The 21,993-nt window shown below is 39.7% G+C and overlaps 1 protein-coding gene across 13 annotated transcripts in view; it reads right to left on the reverse strand.

Annotated features, from left to right (window-relative positions):
• The window catches only part of DNM3 (dynamin 3), a 646,455-nt gene that overhangs the window by 15,091 nt on the left and 609,371 nt on the right, over positions 1-21,993 (reverse strand). For 12 of the 13 annotated variants that reach the window (XM_025285930.3, XM_025285935.3, XM_025285936.3 and 9 more), the window contains 2 exons: positions 15,542-15,768; positions 14,492-14,728 (listed from right to left, as the gene is read on the reverse strand). In XM_025285930.3, the coding sequence (XP_025141715.1) occupies positions 14,492-14,728; positions 15,542-15,768 (464 nt within the window). Of the gene's footprint in view, positions 1-8,984; positions 9,578-14,491; positions 14,729-15,541; positions 15,769-21,993 lie in introns of those variants that run through there. The other variant, XM_025285931.3, reaches the window with a different exon arrangement.

Below are 21,993 nucleotides of genomic sequence, written 5' to 3' on the forward strand. Positions count from 1 at the left end.
GCCTTTGTAGCTCAGGCTCCATCCTTTCCTTACTTAAACCAAAATATCAGGACTCCCAGGCCGGCATTTTTTCAATAGGGCAGTCACATGGGCATGTTCTAAGGGTATGTCTCTGAAATTAGACTGTACATCAGAACTCCCTGGAGGGTTTGCTAAAACAGAGGTTTCTAGGTCCCACACAGACTTTCTGTAGGGGTGAGACATTTCTAGTAAGTTCCTAGATTATGCTAATACTGCTGGTCCCATGCTTTGAAAACTGTCTGAAGACATAATAAATGATTTTGTCCTTGCTTTCTTAGCAATTCATTTCACTTGCCAGATAAAGTCAGAGTAAAAAAGAGAAAGTGCTGGGAAAAACTATCTTAAGAAAGATGAAGAAATGGTTGTGGAGATTCTTTGATACCTTTGGAAATCAGATTCAAGCATGGGTCAAATTGGTTTTAGGTTTATTTTGTAAAGACTGAGATATTATACTACAGTAGTTTTTTTTGTTAGTCATCACCAGAAGAATAACTATTTGTTTAGAGAAGCTTGCTCATGAACATGGCAGTGGGTGCAGACACAAAGCACATCTAACCATGCTATTCCAAACTGTCATCTTTGAAAAGGGTACAACTGAAGCCCAGCCTAATTAGTTAGGTGGACCCAAATTTAAAAAAATAAAAAACACTAAAAAAATCAAGGACTGATACTTTTAGGGGAATTAATTATATTTGCCTACAAGGACAGTTATTTGCATAAAAAGGATATGCAATTTATACCATAAGTTCTACATATTAGATATAGGTAAAGTCTTAAAATATAACTTTTAAAATTTAATTTACATGTAATTGCATTTAGGGTCATTTGATCTTATTGATGAAAAGATAAAAAAGAAGGATTTTGTCTATCTAAGCACAAGAAGTAAAGTATCTCTCCTTTTTGAGGGCTACATAGGATGAATTTCTTAGAGAACAAAAGCAAAAACTGCAAAAAATCGTGACGCATGCCTCCCACAATGGACTCTGCTGTGCTTGGTTCCCAAGTGGCTTCAGGCAAAAATGGCTCTGGTGGCGTCTGAGTCAGCTAAATGGCGGATGCCCATAGTATCTCCTTCCCAGGAACTGAAATGCCTTACTTCTCCATTACCCTCTTGAATAACTTAATCCTTGCATCATTTTTCAAAGTTTAAGGCATGTATACATAGTTTATCATCTGAACAACATTATAAACTTCCCATGACCTGAGATTATGCCTTATCCTGCTTGCAGCCTTTCATAGCACCTGTAGGGGGCAGTGTCTCAAGCAGGAATTCAAGGACATGAATAAGTGAACATGCCCAGGAATAAATCAGACAGGAGCACACCTCCAGGTGAAATGGAAAGGCAGCTAACTATGACCCAGGACTTCCTCTTGCTAATGTCTGCTCTAAGAGAACAGATCGTGGGACGCAGTGTTTTTAAATTTCAACACAGCATTGTTCTTTGCTTCTTAATTTGAGCATTTATTAAAAAAACAGGTTTTGGATATCTAAAAAATCCAAGGCGAAGTTCAGAAAAATGCTATGAACAGTCATGATTTTGTCCACATGGAAGATAATATTTTATAATTGTCAAAAACACTATAGGATGCTATCCAGAATATTTTTGGCTCTTTTAGCTTTGGTACAGAGTGAGCCAGTACTGTCCAAGAATAGTTTACAGTAGATGTTGGAAACAACAGAGAAGTTGGAGTACATTTAAGGGATTCAAGAGAAATTCTCTAATATAACTCTTGCTACATTTTAGAGCCAGCATTTCTTTCCCCTGTGAAAATGAACCCATGATTTTTAAATGTATGTCACTGGGAAAGTATGAATCAACTGATGAACTTTGAAATAAGAACATAAGGGGAAAAACAGTCTGTAATTTTTATCTGAAGATGCAAACATATAATATACTGTATAAATTAGTCTCTGAGATAACTGGTTATATAATCCACCTTGCCACACTTCTTTCACTTCATTTTAAACGTCTGACTCGGGTTCCACCCATAAGGATGGTACAGATAAACCCACTTCTGTGGTTGCAGCAAAAAGGCAGCTTAAGGGATGATATGCCTACATGAACTCCCCTCAGTTTATGATTTGTAAAAAGAATTAGCCAGGCAAGGTTTTAGCACAGAAGGAATAGCACAAGAACAAGAGAGAAAGTGTGCATTTAAATCATTTCTTAAAATACACTAAATATTGGGCTAATTCTGAAAATAAACTTTGATTAAACATTGTATATCAACTCATTTTGTTTTCTTTCATTCACTCAATAAGCCCTGTTTATGTGCTAGGTACTGTATAAAGCGTTAGGGGTACAGAAATAGAGACAGTCACTGCCCAGGAATTTCTAGTCCAGCTGGGAAGAGAGACAAGTAAACAGTGTCACAGCTGGGTAAGTGCAACGACAGGATTATGCCTCAAGCGTTTCAGGGATACCTGGAGTCTTAGACTGGAGTTGGAAAGAGGTTGGGGTGTTAAAAGGGCTTGAAGAAAACAGAAAAAGTTGAGGGTGCCGGCATTCCAGGGATAGGAGATAGTACGTATGAAGGGGGTAAAAAAGCTAGAAAAAGTACTGTCAGCTTGAGAAATCAAATGTCTCATTTTTTATCACAAGTGGCAAAACTACTTGTTTTAATCCAAGTCCTAAGTCACAAAGCAAAGTTTTTAAGGGTTTTTTGTTTTAAAATATGATTCCTAAAAAGCATTACTTCTGACCTTTTTATATTTTAGTTTCTGTACTGTATCACTGACAACAGAGAAGCTGGGTAGAGAAAAAGACTAAAAGGTATGCAAAGAAACAGAAGGTCAGAGGAATATAGTGATGAGAAAACTACACAGAGACAAAGGAGGTGGTTTTGAAAGAGATTCACACGCACATGGTTATTGAATGAAGTTAGGCAGTGTCCCCTCTGAGGACTTTTTTCTCTCTTTGTCTCTTTCTCCTCTTCTTTCCCTTCCTTCTGTCTCCCTCTCTACCTCTCTCTCTCTTTCAAGAAATCCCCAAAGAGATCTAAGAACTTACATGCATGGATGCAGAAACCTAGTCCCACTGATGGTAGCTGGGGCAAAGCTATTTCTAACCCTCTTCACCGTCTTCTATCCTCTTCTCCCTGCCCTTCCCCTCACTCCCACACCAGGCACCAGGGGAGGGGGTTGGCCAATTCAGACATTTGGGGGAAGGAGGAGAGGTTGGGAAGGAGGTGCTAAGGACCAGCTACTGGGAGAGGCGAACTTTTACTTCTGAGATGTACACTGCTTTGTCACCTCAAGTCAGGGAGAAGAAATGAAAAGAAACAAGGATGGGGAGGAAAAAGGCAACACTGGATCTCTCTATGAAACTGTAAAATTCACTTCTGCATTGGAAAGGTGGGGAAGACCTTTTCTCCTTTCTGACAGCAAGAACCTTCTTGGCATGAGTATCCAACTTGGGGCCTGACCTCAAAGGGGGTAAATGTGTACTTAGAAATATAGATGCAAAAGTTAACTTTCCAATTCCTCTTATTTTTGTAACAACAACAACAAAAACTGAGCATGAGGAATCTGAAGATTTAAAGAAGATTTATGTTATACCAAGGTTTCATTTTTGCCTGACTTGTGAAACCTAGTGAATTAAAAAGCCAGTTTTAAACGCACCACATGGTATTTTTCTGGTCATGTATCAATCCGAGAGGAAAAAATGGAGACGAGGTACAGTTTACTAATTAGAATCCAAGTGATTAAAAAAAATTCCAGCAGGAGGAGCTCTAACATGTCTTAGAGTTCAAGCTTGAAAAACAAAAACACTGAAAGCAAACAGAAAAACAGAGAGGTGGTGTGCTTTGCAAGCTGCCATGTCAGTGAACAAATATGTAACGGAGTCCAATTAAATGCTCAGTGTGAAAACAGAATGGCCCACATTTTCTCCCTTCCACAAGTCTCCGTGTTCTGATGCAGTTAAACTGGGCACGGATCTGTGGTGTCAGGGAGCAAAAGGTTGATTTCTAGGCAAGTGTAGAAATTATTCTTTTCCTCTTGAAGTATCATATTGTTTCTAAATGAGTCTTCTGACGCTGGCTCAAAAACTGCCATTTTAAAATGAAATCTTCATCAGCGTATGAAGGCACTACAAAAACTCCTGAATGTTCTTCTCCTTTACTCTGCGGCTTGTTGGACGCTTTTTTTAAAATGAGAGAAATGCTGTGTTTGTAAAAACTGGTGCTAAAAGGGCAAGGAATCATAAGTCCCCTGGGCCATGTAAAGAGTCTGCAGAAAGAATTACAGCTTTCTAACACACTCACACACATCAACTGGAATACAAAGAATTTACTCAGGAAAACAGTGAGAAGTATATGAATTTAACAGTTACCGGATTTTGGGGGTAAGCCTTTCCATTCTGGACAGTGTTGTGGGAGAGGGATGGACAAGTGGGTGCACCGTATGATCACAATTACTTAACCTGAAGGAAATTTTCAACCAATCCCTTCTAATCGTTCGCCAATAAGAAGTCAAACTTTTTGTTTTACACCTTAATGGTATGCCCACATTTAAAAATTTTATACAAGCTCCTACAGAAACTTTAACTAGCCCAATTCAGGCCAAAAGTCACTAAATAAAGCTAGTCTAGACGGAAAAATCTATGAAAACCATATGTCTTTTAGGCATCTGTCTTACAAAAAACTGCCATCATCTTGGAGAAATAGTTCACAAAATATGCTTTTAGGGAAACACTGCTGTAATGACCATGGGAGCTGTGCTCAAGAAGACGGCTGGGGAGAGTACAGCTAGAATGTTTACAAATAAGAGGCTCTCATTTCGACATATATCTGTCTGTAACTATCACTGAGAGGATGGGCAAAGGCAGATGTAATTTATATTTCCACTCTTTTAGAAGGGATCAAAAAAGTTTACAGTTTTGTTCCTCCACACCCCCACAGAATGTTAGACCAACGGATCTCAAAGCATCTCTGTTCTCACTCACAGAAAACTGTTTTGAATAATCTTGTACGTGGATGGGGCCAAAAAACCAGAACATTTTCTTCTGATTATTACCTCATCCGGCGGGCCTGCCAAACACAGCTAGAAGGCAGGTGTCCGACAGAAGTAACCAACGGAAGACCGTCCTATATAATTGGGTGTAGTGCCTAACTTAGAGACAAAAGGGATCAGAATGACGGGGAGTACAAAGCAGGAATGCAATGAGAATGCAGTAAAGACAAATGTCCTAAAACCTTGCCTTTCTGCTTTAACATCGCCTTCTGGACTGGAGACAGTGGTCAGCACTACCTTTGTTATTCTAGCTCCATATTTTTGTACCTCAAAATGCACCTTAATAAGTGGTATGAAATCCACAGACAAAAATGTAAAGGTTAACTTTAATGATAAAAATAACAACATATAGACAGAAACCTGAACAGTCTACAGAGACTGGGAAAGTATTTGTAAGTTGCAAAGATTCCCTGTGACCCTCAAGAATATTTTGCTGAGACTTCTTGCTCTACAGGGAAGGGAACAACATAGTAACAGTGGTTATCGGTATGAATGCCCCATGTGCTGTTCAGTCACAAGACTGAATAAACACTATATATCAAATGGAAAGGGTCCTGGGTTGAAGGAGGCGAGTATAGTAAAAAAAAAAAAAAAAAAAAAAAAAAGAGGGAAATCTACAAGATGTCATCAATCACACACCAAAGTTTTAAGCAAAAGCAAGAAACACGATTTCAACATGTTTATTCAAAGATACGGTGCCTCAAAATGAATTTCCAAATACTTATTAGTTTTAGAGTATTAAGATGGTAATGGGGTAGTTTAGAGTGTTCGAAATATTAAAACAAATCAAGCAATCATATCAACAACCCTCATCACAGATCCCTAAACTGAACTGGAGAGCATTTAAGTAGGTTAATCAAAGTCCACTGATGAATTGCAGGGATTTTTATGGTCCATTAATTTCAGTCCTGAGAGTTCTGATACTACTACTATTACAGCTAAAACTATAACTTTTCTTTCTTTCAAAGGATATGTACAGCATGGATTTATTGTGACTTTAGACCCAGTTACGTGGAGGGAAATTACTGCAGTGGTTTCTCTAGTTAACACATTTACTAATGTTTCCTTAATTTTCCACCCCAAGAGGCAATAATTAAGGTAGCATTGGCCTCACATGAAGTTTTATTATTTTAGTTATTAAAATACTTTCCAATACTGCTAAGAAGTAAAAAGAAATTCTAGTTGTTTTAAAAATAAGTAGACGTTTTCCTCATTTTTATAGCTTTACTCCATGAATGGTGGTCTAAAAGGCAAAGCAGAGTGCAGACTTTCTGGCGAAAACACTTGAGCACGAGACTAGGAGGAGATTTATTTGAGGGAAAAACTGCATTCACTCTTAAAATTGGCTTCAAAAGCAATCCCAATATAAAGTTTAAAAATGCACATGGTACAGAATATACCTTACATAATTATCCATTTCCAAGTGGAATAATTTCATTTTAGATTCTCTGAGCTGCAAAATATCTTTAAAAAAGGCTTTCCCATCTCCTCTTATCATAAAAAGTCTCATGCTAGATGAATGTCAAATATACTGAAATGTAGGTAAAGCTGCTCACGAAAATCTGAAACCTAATACAGATATCTATTTACATGGTGGAGGCAACTGGCATATTTGATTGTAAAATAAGATTATTTTCCAAATCATATTCAGAGCCACCTGAGGTCTCCTTTCTCTTGGGTTTCAAAATTGCCATTGATGCCTGGGGATTCACTTGTGGTGATATATCTAGTTGGTGGTTATCTAGTCTTTCCCTTATTCTTTCTCAAAAACAAAACAAAAACAGAAAAAGGATAAAGTTTACTTCAAATTTTATATTAACCTACACATTTACTGGGTTCCCATAACAGCAGCAAGAACAGTATTATCCCGTTTTTCAGTGTTTAATCCCAGTGGGGGAAAATGCTGACTTTACGAAGATTTGGAATTCTCCATGTGTCTGAGCAATTAAAATCAAGAAGGCCTGGCCTTGTCACTGACCATGAGCAATTGAGAATTTTGCCATTTACCATTTTGATTATGCATCTTTCCCCCTGGTCCTTGGATGGAATGTGTTCTTTCTACAATTCATGTGAGCTGATAATTTTGGCTGGAAAACAGGAGTGGACAGTTCCTGGTGTTTATGGGAATGGTTAAAAAATAATTTCAGAAATTAGAGCACTCGTTGTTTGTGGATTTGCCTACCGTGTGGCTCTGATGCCTAAAAATTAGCCAGAAAGAAAAGAAAGTATTGTGCCATGATGAGCCTGCCTCAGTTCTTTGTGGCTTTCGACACTGCCCTCTGTAGGAATTCTATTTATGGTCAGAGTTGCCACATGAGCTTAAACTTCATCTAAATACTGTTAATGTGGCATCAGTACACAGGCAGATTCTTATAAACCCAGTGCCTTTCCAACACGCCCCCCACCCCCCACCTCCTCTTCTACGTTTAAAAATACTGGCCAGACTAAAAGTGTAATATTCTTTTGGAAACAGCATTGGGTAAGCCAGATGGATTTCATTTGGCAACTAAAGGGTGTAAATATATGTTTAGATTCAGAGGTTCCCCTAGACAATGGTTACAAGATGTTGGCTACAGTAAGCTGAAGGTTTCGATGTAGGGCATTTAAAAATTCTATATTTAAGCAGCAATAAAATAAAATAAAATTATGACAAGTAGACAACAGCCATCAAACCCTCAGTTAAATCCTCAGTTCCTCTCTCATACAACTGGAGGTAGGCATATAATGCATATTCTGAGTGAAAAATGCAGCATTTACATTTTCATGTTTAATTTCCTGGCTATTTATTGGCTGAAGTGGCTCTAGTAAGCTAAATTTCACTTCTGATTTTTTTCCTTGTAACTGATAAATCAGAGGGAGGAAGAAGCGTCCAGCAGCTCATTCTTGGAGCTGGCTGCTTACAGAAAATTTAGAGGTGAAAGAGCCATGGATCATGCTGTGCCATGAATCTCTGAAGTCATTGAAAAACATGCCATCTGACCATAACTGCCTGAAAATGAAAAATCGTTCCCCGTAAAACCGTTCTTTTCTTACAGCGAGGGAGACAAAAGAGGGCAGTGATGAAACAGAAGTACTAGCTTGTGTGCGTCTACAAGACTGTGGGTCTGCTTACACTGGGTAGAATTGTTTTCTTTTCTTTCAGCTGACATCAACTTGTATGTAGGAACATTCAGCAGATTCCAGCTGGTGACAGTTGGCTGCTGACTGGCTACAGGACGAATAATAACTATTGACTGTGCGTTTTTCACCGGACAATGGCTCTTGTGCCAGACTCCAGTCTTGGCTGTTTTCCTCGATCAGGTGAAACCAGGGGGGATGGGCTACCCTGAAACTCAGAAAGGCTTTCCCTTCATTGTCGAAGCTTAGCAGTGTAGAGCCCCAAACAAGAACAATGACAGAGCTATTTGCTATTATTTGTTGTGAGATGTGGAAGAAGTTGTTTCGTTAACTCAGTGCCAGTTACCATGGGGCTGAGATGGTATATGGTCTATTGTTATATTTATTGCCCTGCTTTCTGTCTGCATTTCTGTTGTTTGTACTGTCTCATGTAGAACCTTTCTTATTTTCCTTTTTCTTGTACCCTCCTGCAATATCAGATGTTTGGAAAAGTAAGATAAGGGGCACATTGAAAATTTAAAGGCGATCTGAAATCTACCTTGACACAGCTGTAAAGCTCCCACATTCCTGAGCCTGACCTAAATAGACTGCCAGTCAGTCTGGACTGTGGTGGGATGGAGATGTTTGTGTAAAGTAACTCAAGTTTGCTAGACCCAAGAAGGAAACCACCAGACTAATTTACTTCCATTCGAACTAGAATGAAACCAAGACCCTGAAGAAAGAAAACCTTTGACATTAACCATTGATCCACTTTAGTGAATTATTATGTTACAACCAGAATCACTGTGGTATTTGAATGATTTTGATGAAATATTTAATAGAGAGGCTCAAATAAAATTAAAGACATTTTCTTTAGTGAACATCTTGTGGCCAAATTCCTATATTCATGAAAATATATTAAGCATCATGACAACTCATGGTAAACCTACAACAAATTATTAATTACATTTGGGGTTTCAGTAACAAATTCTGTGACATAGTAGCCTCACGATATGCCTCAAATATTAAGAATCAGAAACAATGCTTTGAAGGTGTTTCTAGTCTCAGCAATTATACTTTGTAAAAATCCTTGCTTGATTTTTAAATCCAGTTGCTAAATATAATAACTGTTCCCTGAAAAATCAATACACCTAATCATAGATTTATCTGTTTGTTCTTTAAAGGAGAAAGATGGTGAGGAAAATAGAAAGCTCATGGCTGAAATCAGAAATCACAAGATGAATTCATCATTCGTCCAAAGACACTCAGCTGCTAAAAGAAGTCATGCTTTTAGAGGGCTGTTGAGGAGGGAGTAAGTCAGGATGTTTCCAGAACATGACTGCTGAGGAGTCAGACACAGGCTAGTCCCACAAGTTGCTTAACTGTCCGTGAACCCTGAGCCCACGACTTCAAGGCTCGGCAGCTTCGTCCTTCATGGCACCAAACCTTGATATTAGGGATGCAAAGACACACTCATAAGAATCACAGGTTTTCTCTTATTCAAAATTTGGGGAACTGGCTAAAAACAAAACAAAACAGGGGAGCTTTATCCCTACGTGAAAGGGATTCTGTGTTATCTGTCAGTTAAATCAATGCATAAAATATGTATGCATAAAAGAGACAGTACAGAAGACATCAAGGTCAACCATTTAAAACAAGATTAAAGAGAATCAAAGGGCTTTTACCTCTGTAAAGAAAAGAACATGCATGCATGGACTGTCTCTTCACATAAAGAACTGATGTATCTTTTGCTATGGTTAGTAGAACCATGAATTACTGAGAATGTGGGGCTGTGAGGAGACTCTCAAGGTGCTCCATGTAAAGTCAGGGAAACTAAGTCGTGGAAGGAGTGCAAGTGGGAGGCCCTGGGGTAATCTTAATGCTATTCCACGGCTGTCCCCGCAAGGCAGGGATGCCGGTATCACCATGGGCCTCCCCAGAGAGAGACTCTTTCTATCCAGCACTCTTGATATCCATGCTGTGTTTCTGTCATGTGAATGAGCTGGAGTAAAAGCTAACCCTTTCCTCTGATTCACTTGTGTCATTTTTAAAAGACACCATCAGACTTGGTGATAGGGGGTGGTTAAAAAAGGACTTCTATTTTTTTTTTTTTAAGTTTTTTTTTAAAAAAATAGAAGACTGGGTGATGAGGTAAGTGAAGTCTGCTTTTCCTTGGATAGAGACCCTTCCTCCCACCCTTATCTCCTTTTGACCGTTGCAAAATAGCTTAGTCCAAGGAAAGGGGAGAAGACAAATGAATAAAATAATGCCAGAGTCACCGTTGCCAGGAAAAACACACTCTGATTCAGTTAATTTGTTCTGTTAATGTCAAAGGCTGTGATTCCCAATTAGCTAATTTTAAGAAGCTCTAACTGAAAATAGCTACATCAGCCCTAAAGTTAGTGTTTGGCCAAACATTAGGATCTTCAAGTAAAAGAATAGGGCCCCTAAAGAGGTACTGAGGTCTGTTTAAGAATATCTTGCTAAACAAGGATACAACTAAATGGGGTTTTCCAACTGGGTTTCAGCCCCTCCAGAGAAGCTGATGGAGGTGAGAGAGGAGGGGGACACACGAAACCTTCTAGCATCAGAAAATGTTCCCCAAGTCAGATTTGTGTACAGTCAACTTTCTAATGGTAGAATCATCCCTGTTGGTGAGCCTCTTTGGGACAGAAATGCTTCCCTAGTTCAGGAGGAATTAATTAAAGCAGGCATGTAGTTTTCAATATTTCTAGCTCCCTCACTGAAAGGCTCCATGCACATAAACCAGAACAGTTTGAGCAGCTGAGAAAACCTGGGCCAAAAATGACTCCACCAGCCTCTCTCCTTCCTCTTTCTTTACATCGAAACGGAAAGATAAAATAATAATCACTTAAAAAAAAAAACAAACCACCCAGAATACTCATGGTTTCTGTACAACTGTAAGCACTTTCATTATGTCTGAATAGGGTCATAATAAATATATGCTCTTAAAACTGAAGATCATAGCCTGCTAATGAAATTGTGAATTATCCAGAAGAAAACTAAGCTCAGGCACACAATGCATGGCAGAATCTTTTGCTGCTAAAAGTTCAGTGTTTGCCTTTGTAACATTAAAGCCCAACAGGGAGCTGGTGGGATACCCCTTGTGCTGTCTTGTCATATTATGAGTTTCTGGTTTCAGATAAAAGGGGAGAAAGGGCCCTTAAGAAAGCAAAGGACTGGGGAAAAAAATTAAATTTCCTTCTCGGAAAGCTAAGGGTTGGTTTTCTGAAGATGATGGATAATGGCATTTCAAGTTTTTTAGATTTTAATAGAGAAAATGGAGGCAAGTCATGGAGGGAAAAGAGAATACATAAATAAATAGGACAAGGTGAAGTTTCCACAAGAATTCCTTTAACTTTTTCTTTCTTTCTTTCTATCTCTGTCTCTCTTTCCTTTCCTCTCTCTTTCTTTTTTTGAAATCTTAAACCTCATTTCTGGCTTGCATTTGGTAGGATTCCCGCTCTGGCTTTTATTAAAAACAGACTTTATGTGGTCAGAATTCTCCATCTAAAGCTAAACTTTAATAGGCATAAGGATCCTGACAGAGTCTTTCTTGCTCTCTCTCAGGTGACCACCCCCCTGCCCCTCCAGGGATTTCCCTCCCAATGCGCAGAACTGGCGCTGAAACTCGAAGGCTCAGCAGAAAACAACTAACTTTCCTCTTTTACTCAGAACTCTCATTTCTGTTTTACATTTGAGACTCTTTGCAAGGCCAGATCAAATTAAGTCTGGCTCTAACTTGAGAATACTCTAAAAATTTTGAGTAACACAACTGTTGTCCTAGTGCAGATGACTGAAACCTGGAGGTTTCCCTCTCCAGCTCAGGCTCCGGAGGCTGATTCCTGCCGGCTACCCTCTGTGACTGAGCTCAGAAATACCAAGGGCAACTCCACCTGGCTTAACAAATCAATTTAGCATTCAGCAGTATCTCTGAAAGGTATTGGCAAGCCAGCTTATCTGAAACAAAGAGGTGAAGCAGCCAAGCGAGCAGGCAAAGACATGCACTTTCATTCCTGAAGACAGGCATCCCCAGGTTGCTCTGGTTCCTTCTTATAGCTTAACAGACAAAATAGCTGACTTCAAGGCTCCTGTGTGGGACTCTAACAGCCCTCCCCCAATGGCCTCCATACGTTCTTGGCACAATGGCAGACCTTTTCCCAGTCAATTTTAAGTTTCCTAAAATAATAATTTAATTTTGCTTATAAGTGAGGCTCAGCGCTGACCTTTATGCTTGATTACATGGAAGGGACAGTCTTTTGAATGCTGCAGTACAGAAGTTCTCAAGGGGAGGGAGATTAACTCCCCCAAACCAGTGACAATGTCTGGAAACATTTTCAGTGGTGACAACTTGGTGAGTGCAACTGACATCCGGTGGGTAGAGGCCAGGATGCTGTTAAACGTCCTAAAATGCACAGCATGACCCACACAACAGAAACGTCAGTAGCGCTAAGGTGGAGAAATCCTGACGTTATGGTTAGGAGACTCGGCTCTGGAGTCAGACTGCTTGGTGTTGAAGCCCAACTCTGTTAGGGCCTGGTTGAGTGCCTTGGGCAAACAGCTTAACCTCTGCATCTAGTCTGTAAAATGGACAATCACCTAACTCGTGGGGTTGTTGTGAGCATTCAACAAAAATGTACCTGCAAAACTCTCAGGACAGCACCTAGGATACATTTTGGTGGTGGTGATTTAGTCACTAAGTTGTGTCTGACTCTTTTGTGACCCTACGGACTGTAACCCACTGGGCCCCTCCATGCATGGGATTTCCCAGGCAAGAATACTGGAGTGGGTTGCCATTTCCTTCTTCAGTGGGTCTTCTCAACCCAGGGATCGAACCTGGGCCTCCTGCATTTCAGGCATATTCTTTACTGACTGAGCCACCAGAGGCAGACACAACTAAAGCGACTGAGCACGCACGCACGCAAAGCAAACATTGAGAGCTCAATAAATATTATCATTTTTATTATTAATACTAGAATTAAGCTCAGTTCCAAGTAAATTATAAATCAAATTTTCTGAGGTTAGAGGAAAAAAAACTGGTTTGAGAGTACACATATCCTCTCTGATGGGGACCACAATGGTGATGGCAATAACATCCACCATGATTTACAGTTAATGAGACTCTTTCAAATATCCCATCTCATATGATTTGAGCAACAACCTTGTTGAGTCTTTATTTCATAGATGAGGAACTCATGGCTCAGTCTGAGTTTCCCAAGACCTATGGCAAATCAAATCTTCTGATTTCACTTCCCTTCTATTCCTCTACACCTCCCTTTGTTTAGTGGTTTAGGATACCCCTTCTTCTCTTCATTACACCCAACAGCCCTGAAGATTGAAATAAATGTAAGCACTGTAATCAGAGGGTGAGGTGACTCAGACTTCATGGGTGGGCAGAAAGCACTTCTCTTTTGACAGTACAAGCATAGTAAGGTTTTCCTTCATGGAGTATACAAATATTTTAATCCTCTGAATTGAACTTTGAAAAAACTTGCTTTCTCTATGGGCTATTTTCTTTCCTTTTTAAATTTCTGATGTTGAAAAAAAAAAACAAAACCCTAATTCCCTTTATTTTCAAAATCTCTAATTAATATATTGACTGTAAATGTATGAAGGTGAGACTATAGTTTCAACTATATGTGGTATACACGATTTCAAGTTTCAGTTATTTATTAGCTATTTTGTTTCACAATTAAGCCTAAAAATCTGCTTATAAATGCCAGAATGTATTATTCAAATGTACATTGTTCTGTTTTATTTATTGTCAGTGACCGCACACAGCAGTCATATGTCTGTGTTAAAAAACAATTGCAGATGAATCAGCCAGATTTTTACTCAGCCTACATTAAAGTTAGTTACATTGGGTTTAAGGGTCAAAGTTCGGAGGGCAGATGGATAATATTCCTTGAAGTCAGTGGTTTTATAGAATTCCTCTGGTAATAGAAGAGGCTAGGCCTTAGCTTGTGATGCTCTGGTGACCTAGGGAGCACACAGCTTGCAGCAAACCAGCCACTGGCTCTTTCATTTCAAAGTTCTCTGTCAAATTCTACAAATAGCTGCCAAAACGTCATTCATCTGGACCTAAGTTTCTGTGGTTCATTTAATTTGTGCCAGTAGAGAAAGGAGAGTGTAGTCCATATATTGGTTTCTAAATGGAGTCATGGGCTCAGCAATCTTCCTATGATTCCTCTCCCGGGGGAGGGGATACAGCAAACGTGTAGGACAGTATCTCTGCCCTTTTCTTTTCCAAATCAATTTTGTCTGTCACGCTATGAGAAGAGAACCCACGAGCATCCCACCCCCCGACCCCCCTACTTCCGCCGCGTGCAGAACACTCACCTCGGGACGCTGGGAGGGGCCCTAGTGGGCCTAGACGGAACCTGCGGAGGCGCCCCGAACGAGTCACTGCTGTTGGGGAAAGGAGGTAATGGGCCCGGCCGGAATGGCACTGGCGGCGCCCCTGAGTGGGGTCCCGGGGAGGGAATGGCGGGTGCAGGTCCCCGGCCGGACGCGGGTCGTGGGAGAGGTGCGCTCAGCGTCGGCCTCCTCTGGGTGGTGGGGCTTGGAGGAGGGGACCTGGGGATAGAGAGAGACATCAGTTTGCTCATCCTCCTTTCCATCAGAAGTCGTCCTTAAAAAATATGTTATAATTGACTATGTTTAAAAAAGTATTGTCTGACTAACTCAGATACACATTAGGGATATTATAAAAGGGTAAAAGGTGAAAGGAAGTTTCCTTCCCCACCCCTTCCTCTGTGGAGACAACCAGTATCTTTCCTGGGTATCCTTTTTATCTCTATTCTATATTATCTTCTTCTCTCTCTTTTTATGCAATTTTTATAATTTATAATTATGCACATATAATTTATATGTGCATAAGTTGCTTTTTTGTATACATTTTACAACTTAAATTTTTTTTAAGCTTCACATTAATTGGACTGTCTTTTCACTTCAGTACTTATTCTTTTTAATGGCTGTATAACATGCCATTGTCCAGGTATATTGTGCTTGTTTTTGAAAGGAGCTGAGACTATCTGACTCTCTCTCTCCCTCCTGAACTTAAATAATCCTTTTCCTCTTTTTGCTTTAGGTTCACATTGGACTTCCCTGCTGGCTCAGACGGTAAAGCGTCTGTCTACAATGCGGGAGACCTAGGTTCGATCCCTGGGTTGGGAAGATTCCCTGGAGAAGGAAATGGTAACCCACTTCAGTACTCTTGCCTAGAAAATCCCACGGACGGAGGAGCCTGGTGTCCATGGGGTTGCAAAGAGTCGGACACGACTGAGCAATTTCACTTCTTCTTCTTCATACTGGTTTAGGGAAGCACATTCAGAAAACGACTCTGGACAAGCTGGGAGGCCTCTGGCATTGGGGGCACCATCTTCCTACCTGCGGGAATGCTGGATCCAGGAGTCGTCCACAGGTGGTGGTGCGGGCGTGAACGTCGTGGCCGTGTTGATGTCGCCGATGACCACGAGGGCTTCTTTAAGGGCCTGGTACATTCGAAGCATCTCGTCCCGGCGCTGAGCCTGCTCCGCAGACTCCTCCATCAGGGTATTTTGGTCCTCTGAAGAATATAACTGTGCTAGGAGCTCGGAATTTATGAAATCTTTAACCTGTCAAGTCACCACAGAAAAGTGAAAAATGGAAATGAATGAGTGACTGAATGATAAACTGGTTTAGAGCCTGTGGACAAAGTCCACAAAAGTTCACTCTGGGAAAGGGGACCCATCATGCATGTTCACTCTTCTTTCTTCATTAGCCTCCCGATGCCAGTAACAGTTTTCCTGTTTGTCTTACGGCTGTTGATACTAAAGAAAAACAGGTAGTTGAAAAGAGGGCCAAACCACGCCATCATCAGAACAAGGCCTATTGGTCGTACAAGCATTTCTGCAGTGTTGTCTGTAGCTGCTTGGTTTATAGACAAGGGAAAGTGCCAGCAGGTAAGTAAGTGGTGGTATTTTCAATAGGAAACAATGATGTAGGGAAACTTAGGTAGTAACACAAGCTATGTATTCCTTGGTATTTCAGCCCTTTACCTATCTTTTACCAAAAATCCCTGGAATACTATTAAGACCCCAGGTTTCCATGTTGTCTCAAAAGTGGAATTAGTACCAGTAAGTAAATATGTATTAAATATAGAATCATATATAATTATGCAAGTTCATTTACAAAAACAGTGATACATTCTCTGGTTTCCAGAGCTTAACAGTGATGAAGACTGACATAAGGTTCCATAGTTAACCTTATATGACATAAAGTTTCATATAAGAAAACAAATTAAAATATGAACAATTCATGTGAGTCTTTGGCGAGGGGCATTTTGTGGCAGGATGAGAATGGAAAGGATGCGTTGTCACATAGCCTTGAGGGAGAGAGAATCAATAACTGTATTTCATCAAGTCTAAGACACCCCTGATTTTGAGACACACCACTCTTTTACGTGCCACTAAGAAAGGAAAACCACTGTCAACTAAACTACGACAGAATGCCAAGGTATCACTGAGTGTCACATGCATCCTCGTGTCAGAAATGTTAAATGTGGAAAAAAGTGAATGTGAGAATCAATGAAATCCAATGTGTCTTCACAAAGTATCTGATTTAATTCTCACTGCATATGTATGAAGCATGTATTATTATCCCAGTTTTACAGATGAAGGAACTGAATGAAGCTCAGAGAGGTTAAGTAACTTGCCCAAAGTCACACAACATTAAGTTGAACCCCACATCTTCAGACTTGTCTAGTGCTCTTTCCATGACCCCCTTGCCTCACTTTGAGTGACTAGAAAAGATAATTTACAGTTAAGCGTCAGGATTATAGTGTGGTACACAAGTATGTCACTTAACTTAAGCCTAGAAAAATAAACCAACTTGGATTTTTCAATGCCTCTGTTAAGAGAAAGTTAACACTTATCTAGAGTCACTAGATCTATGAAAGGCCAAAAGTGAGTATATTTAATTGTTACAAATTCAAGCAGACAACAGAACACTTATCAGATGCTCAAGATTCCTGGGTTGTAGTTAAATTTGTAACTCAGAAATGACAAGATTCTAAAACACATAACTTCACTATTTTTTAAAGGTATCAAACCATGTGAATAATTCTACTAATCAGATAATTCAGCTAAATCACAGCTCTGTTGTGAAATAAATAAAAACTGTTCTCTCTACATATTCTGTAAACCAGGAGTGATTTAAATGTAGAAGCAAGCTAATACATAAGATGTATCCAGGCAACTGTCTGGTGGAAGGGGAAGTTTATGTGTGATAGCTAGCTGTAGAAGGTAAATTTGGCCAGGTAACTTGGGGCCAGATGTGAAGGCCTTGAAAGCCAAGGAAAAGTATTTGAACTTTATCCACTTGGCAATGGGGAGCCATGGAAAGCTTTTAAAGCAAGTAAGCGAAATAATAAAAGAGAGTCTTAGGAAAGTCAATCTGGCTGTGATTGGAAAAGAATTTGCAAGAGTGGTAGTAGAGATAAAGAATTCTGTCAGAAGACCACTGCAGATTTATGGAATGATAAGGGTTTAATTTAGCAAGGTTGCTGTGGAATAGAAAATATGGACACAGATAAGTGATATTATAAAGGAAAAACCAGCTGGACCTGGTGCTGTTTGGATATGAGGGGCAAGGAAGAAAGGAACAAAGACCCTTGAAGCATTGAAGTTTGGTGAGTGGAAGTCAAGGAAAGTCAGGTTTAGAGAAAAGACAGTAAATTTGGCTTAAGAACTGTTCTCCTCCTTGAAGATTTATTTACTGCTAAACACACTTGCAGGTACCCAAGGAGTCATACACGTTTGCACAAATCTTCCACTGTGAGGTGTGTAAGTACTTGGAGAGATGGTGCAACTCCAAACTCAAAACCAGACAAGTTTCCTGGCATTGACCATCAGTTGGGTTAAGCTCTTTTGAAGCTTTACATCTTCCTGGAGTATCACTTAGAATCTATTAAACACAATTTAAAAGAAGGTCCTTCCAAGAATAGATTTAAAGCAGATCTGAATTAAGAAGCAACTGTCAAACAAACCACGAAATAAAATAATAAGAGCCTGCTTCGGCATTCTGATCAAAGATCTGCCTTGAATCAACTCTTCCACATCAAAAAGTTACACATTAAAACCTGCCTACTACCCAATAGATTTGGCAATGTCCTGAAATAATATGAATGATTTTTAGCATAAGAGAAAGTGGCAATATAGCACAGTGGTTAAGGGCATATTCTTTGGAATGAGACAGCTCAAAATTTGAGTCCTACAGGACTTCCCTGCTGGTCCAGTGGTTAAGACACCATGCTTCCAATGTAGGGGTACAGGTTCAATCACTGGTTGGGGAACTAAGATCTCACAAGCCACGTGTCACAGTCCAAAAATGAACTTGAGTCCTAGCTCTAACATTTATTGTTCTTGGACAAAAAACTTAACATTTTTGAGTTTCAGGTTCCTGATCTGCAAAATGAGGTTAAGGGTAGGAGCTGCCTCAAGAGTGGGTATAAGGAAAAAAAAAAAAAAAGAGTTGGTGCAAAGATTCAGTGAAACAGTGAATATATATTGCCTAGCATGATGCCAGGGCTTCCCTGGTGGCCCAAATGGTAAAGAATCTGCTTGCAATGAGGGAGACCTGGTTTCGATCCCTTGATCAGGAAGATCCCTTGGAGAAGGGAATGGATACCTGCTCAAGTATTCTTGCCTGGAGAATTCCATGGACAGAGGAGCCTGGTAGGCTTGATGCCTAGCATTTAGGCAGTGCTCCATCAACAAAAGCTATCTTTTTATAGTATAAGGTCTAAATTGGGATTAGGTATGTAGAGATAGGCAGCTAGGGCAATAGTGCCAGCATCAAGTGACATAGTTCACGTAGAGCAAAGTTAACATTTACTTTGCACGTAAGAAAATTTAAAACTCTTCTCCTCCTGCTAGCCTCACTTTGTAATGCTATAACTGGAACAAAGGTAGGGGGGACTTTGGGGAGTTTCCAGACACTTCAGGGACTTTCTGAGCAGTTTGTATGTCAATGTTACAAATATTTAAATCAAGGATTCTACACACTTGGAGGCCAAGTGGATCCCTTTTAAATGATAGCATTGAGAAAATACCTTACAGAACATGACCTAAACTAATTATACTTGGATGTGAGATTTGAAAGAATCTTTACGGCTTTAATTATAACACCTTATAACCTATACATCTTTGTGAGGTTCACCAAAAAATTCTCACGCACAAAGCCTCATTCCAGTTCAAACTCCACAGGCTAGATAAACAGGCATTACTGCGCCATGTCGTTCTGCTCAGTGTAAAGGAATGTGAGGTCATTAAAAACGTTCCACATGTTTTCCTCTCTTTCTGACTTTAACCCTTCTCTAGCAACCTGCAGTATTTTTGAATCTTTAACTTTCTTCTTTGTCTTTATTACTAAAACCATTTAAAGCCTTCACAATTAGAAGAGATATTTATAGAATTTTCATACAATTCAGTTACTTAGAAGACCATTTCCTTAAAACCTTTTTGTTTCGAGACAGGAGGGGCCACAGAATGGCACAGTGATAAGTTTCATTCACATGAATATACCTATAAAAACTTAATTAAGAAGTTTAATTGTGTTCAGCTTTAGAGAGGGGCTTGGTTAGAATATATAGATTCCTTGGGATCTCACAATTATCTAATTTCTACTTAAGACTGCTTTCCATTTCCCAGGATTTCATTTTGGTAAAGACCAACCAAGTTTTCCTTTGAAAAGGAATATCCTTTGACTCACAAAGGTTGAGCAAAGAAGATGGGCAGAAAAAAGTACATACTGTATAATTCCAAAGTTCAAGTATAGGCAGAACTAATCTATGATGTAAAGCAGGAGAGTTACCTTTGGTGGTGAGTGATGGTGGGGGGTGGAGGGGAGCAAAAGTGGGGCTTGTGAGGCTTCTGGGTCTTAGTTGGGATCTGTTTCTTGAGCAGGATACAGAATTCTTGACTGGTGGAAATAAATTAGTGCTCTGGTATTTAAGATGTTCTTTCCCTTCAAATAATGAACATTTAAAATAACACTCTACTTCATACACATTAAAGTTACAATAAGTTGTGGAACTAGGGCACATGTTACTAATTTTCCACCAAAGGGCCAATGGCCAAGGAGAGTGAAAGTAGACCTCCAGGGGTCCAGGGGCACAGGCTCCAAGTGTGAAATGCCTCCAGGTTTCATATTTGGTTCTTAAAATGTTTCATAAAACTTTACATTCTATTTTGTATTAGCTGGGTTTGTTTGATTACAAGGAACAATGTTTTAAATTACTTACTAGTTAAGATTCAAAACATTGTTCCTCGTATTCAAACAAACCCTAATCAAATTTTCAAGTAAGATGAACCCTCTGGGAAGACAGCCTATGTATATGCTATGGGGATCAGAGCCCACCCCCCTGGTTTGAGAAGACTAACTTAGAATGTTCTGAACCTTGCCATATGCACTCTCTGGTGGTGGACTGGAGAGAATATCAGACCATGAATGAGAAGACGTGGAGGTGGATTTTAGTCATGATCCTGCCACCGCCAGCTGTGTGATCTTGGGCAAGTCACTTAGCCTCTTGGGGCCTCAACTTCTTCGTTTGAAACAGAAAAAAATCATGAGTACCCAACAGGTGGCTGTCCTATGGGTTCAAACACAGACTTATGTGCTGCTTTGCCACTGACACTTTTCAAATAAAGCTGGATTCACTTTCTTGATTCTCTAATCAAGAATTTCTGGTAGTGTAGCTCTTCTGAGCTAGAAGAAGAGGCCATCGAGATGTGCTTGCTATGCGGTGTTGTATGTGTGTTTTCTTTAAAGTCTCAAACAAAACTCTGTCGCTTTGCCTGTAGCCTGTCCGGAAAAACCGCCTGTCATAAACTTGCTATTTCTTTGTGCCGCTGTTACCTGGTATGTTTAAGCAATGAAACAGCTGCTGCATTTCAATAGACAAAGGCTTACAGTATGTCTGAGGCGAGGCATTTATTGCTGGCTTTAAACTTCTTAAACAATTCCATATGGAGACTTGAGTGGCAGAACACTTAATGTAAACTTTCAAAGGAAACTGCCCACCAAATTCTGAACTTTATGAAAGTTGGCTGAAACATATTCGTTTTCAGAAGGCAGAGTAGCCATTCCCATTTCAGAGAGGAAAGGCCACAGCCTGGCTTTCAATAGTGATAGTTAACAAATAGAGGACCCGGTTTTAGGCATTTATCGGTTCTGCAGGAACAACTAGCTTTTTCATCCACAACCATTTTTAGAAACAGTGGGGTTAAGTAGATGGAATTCAGAATGAGGAGTCAAAGTATTTAGTTTTCTTGTTACGATTTTAAGATTAATTCTCTCACTTGAAGATCTCTTCACTTTAAGTTTAAAAAAAAAAAAATCAACACATATGTATGACACAGTGCTGGGTGTTCAGTGTGTTTCTGTTCCTTGTACTCAAAAGGGTGCTTTTGGAATGAACAAAAAGGGATCAGATGTTCTGCACCATAAGATGTCATGAGAATATATTTTTTTAAAAAGGGATTTGTATTTTTACATATACATAATTATACATATAAATTTATATTATACACACACATATATATAAAACTATATACTTTCATTTTTGTTTTTCAGTCATTAAGTCATGTCCAACTCTTTGCGACCCCATGGACTGTAGCACACCAGGCTCCATTGGGCTCTCCAGGCAAGAATATTGGAGTGGGTTGCCATTTCCTTCTCTAGGGGATCTTCCCAGACCAGGGATTGAACCTGCATTTCCTGCATTGGCATGTAGATTCTTTACCACTGAGCCTCCAGGGAAGCTCTATATACTTTTACATATACGGTAAAAATGTGGGTAA

Source organism: Bubalus bubalis, chromosome 5, assembly GCF_019923935.1.
Source record: "Bubalus bubalis isolate 160015118507 breed Murrah chromosome 5, NDDB_SH_1, whole genome shotgun sequence".
Classification (NCBI taxonomy): Eukaryota; Metazoa; Chordata; class Mammalia; order Artiodactyla; family Bovidae; genus Bubalus; species Bubalus bubalis.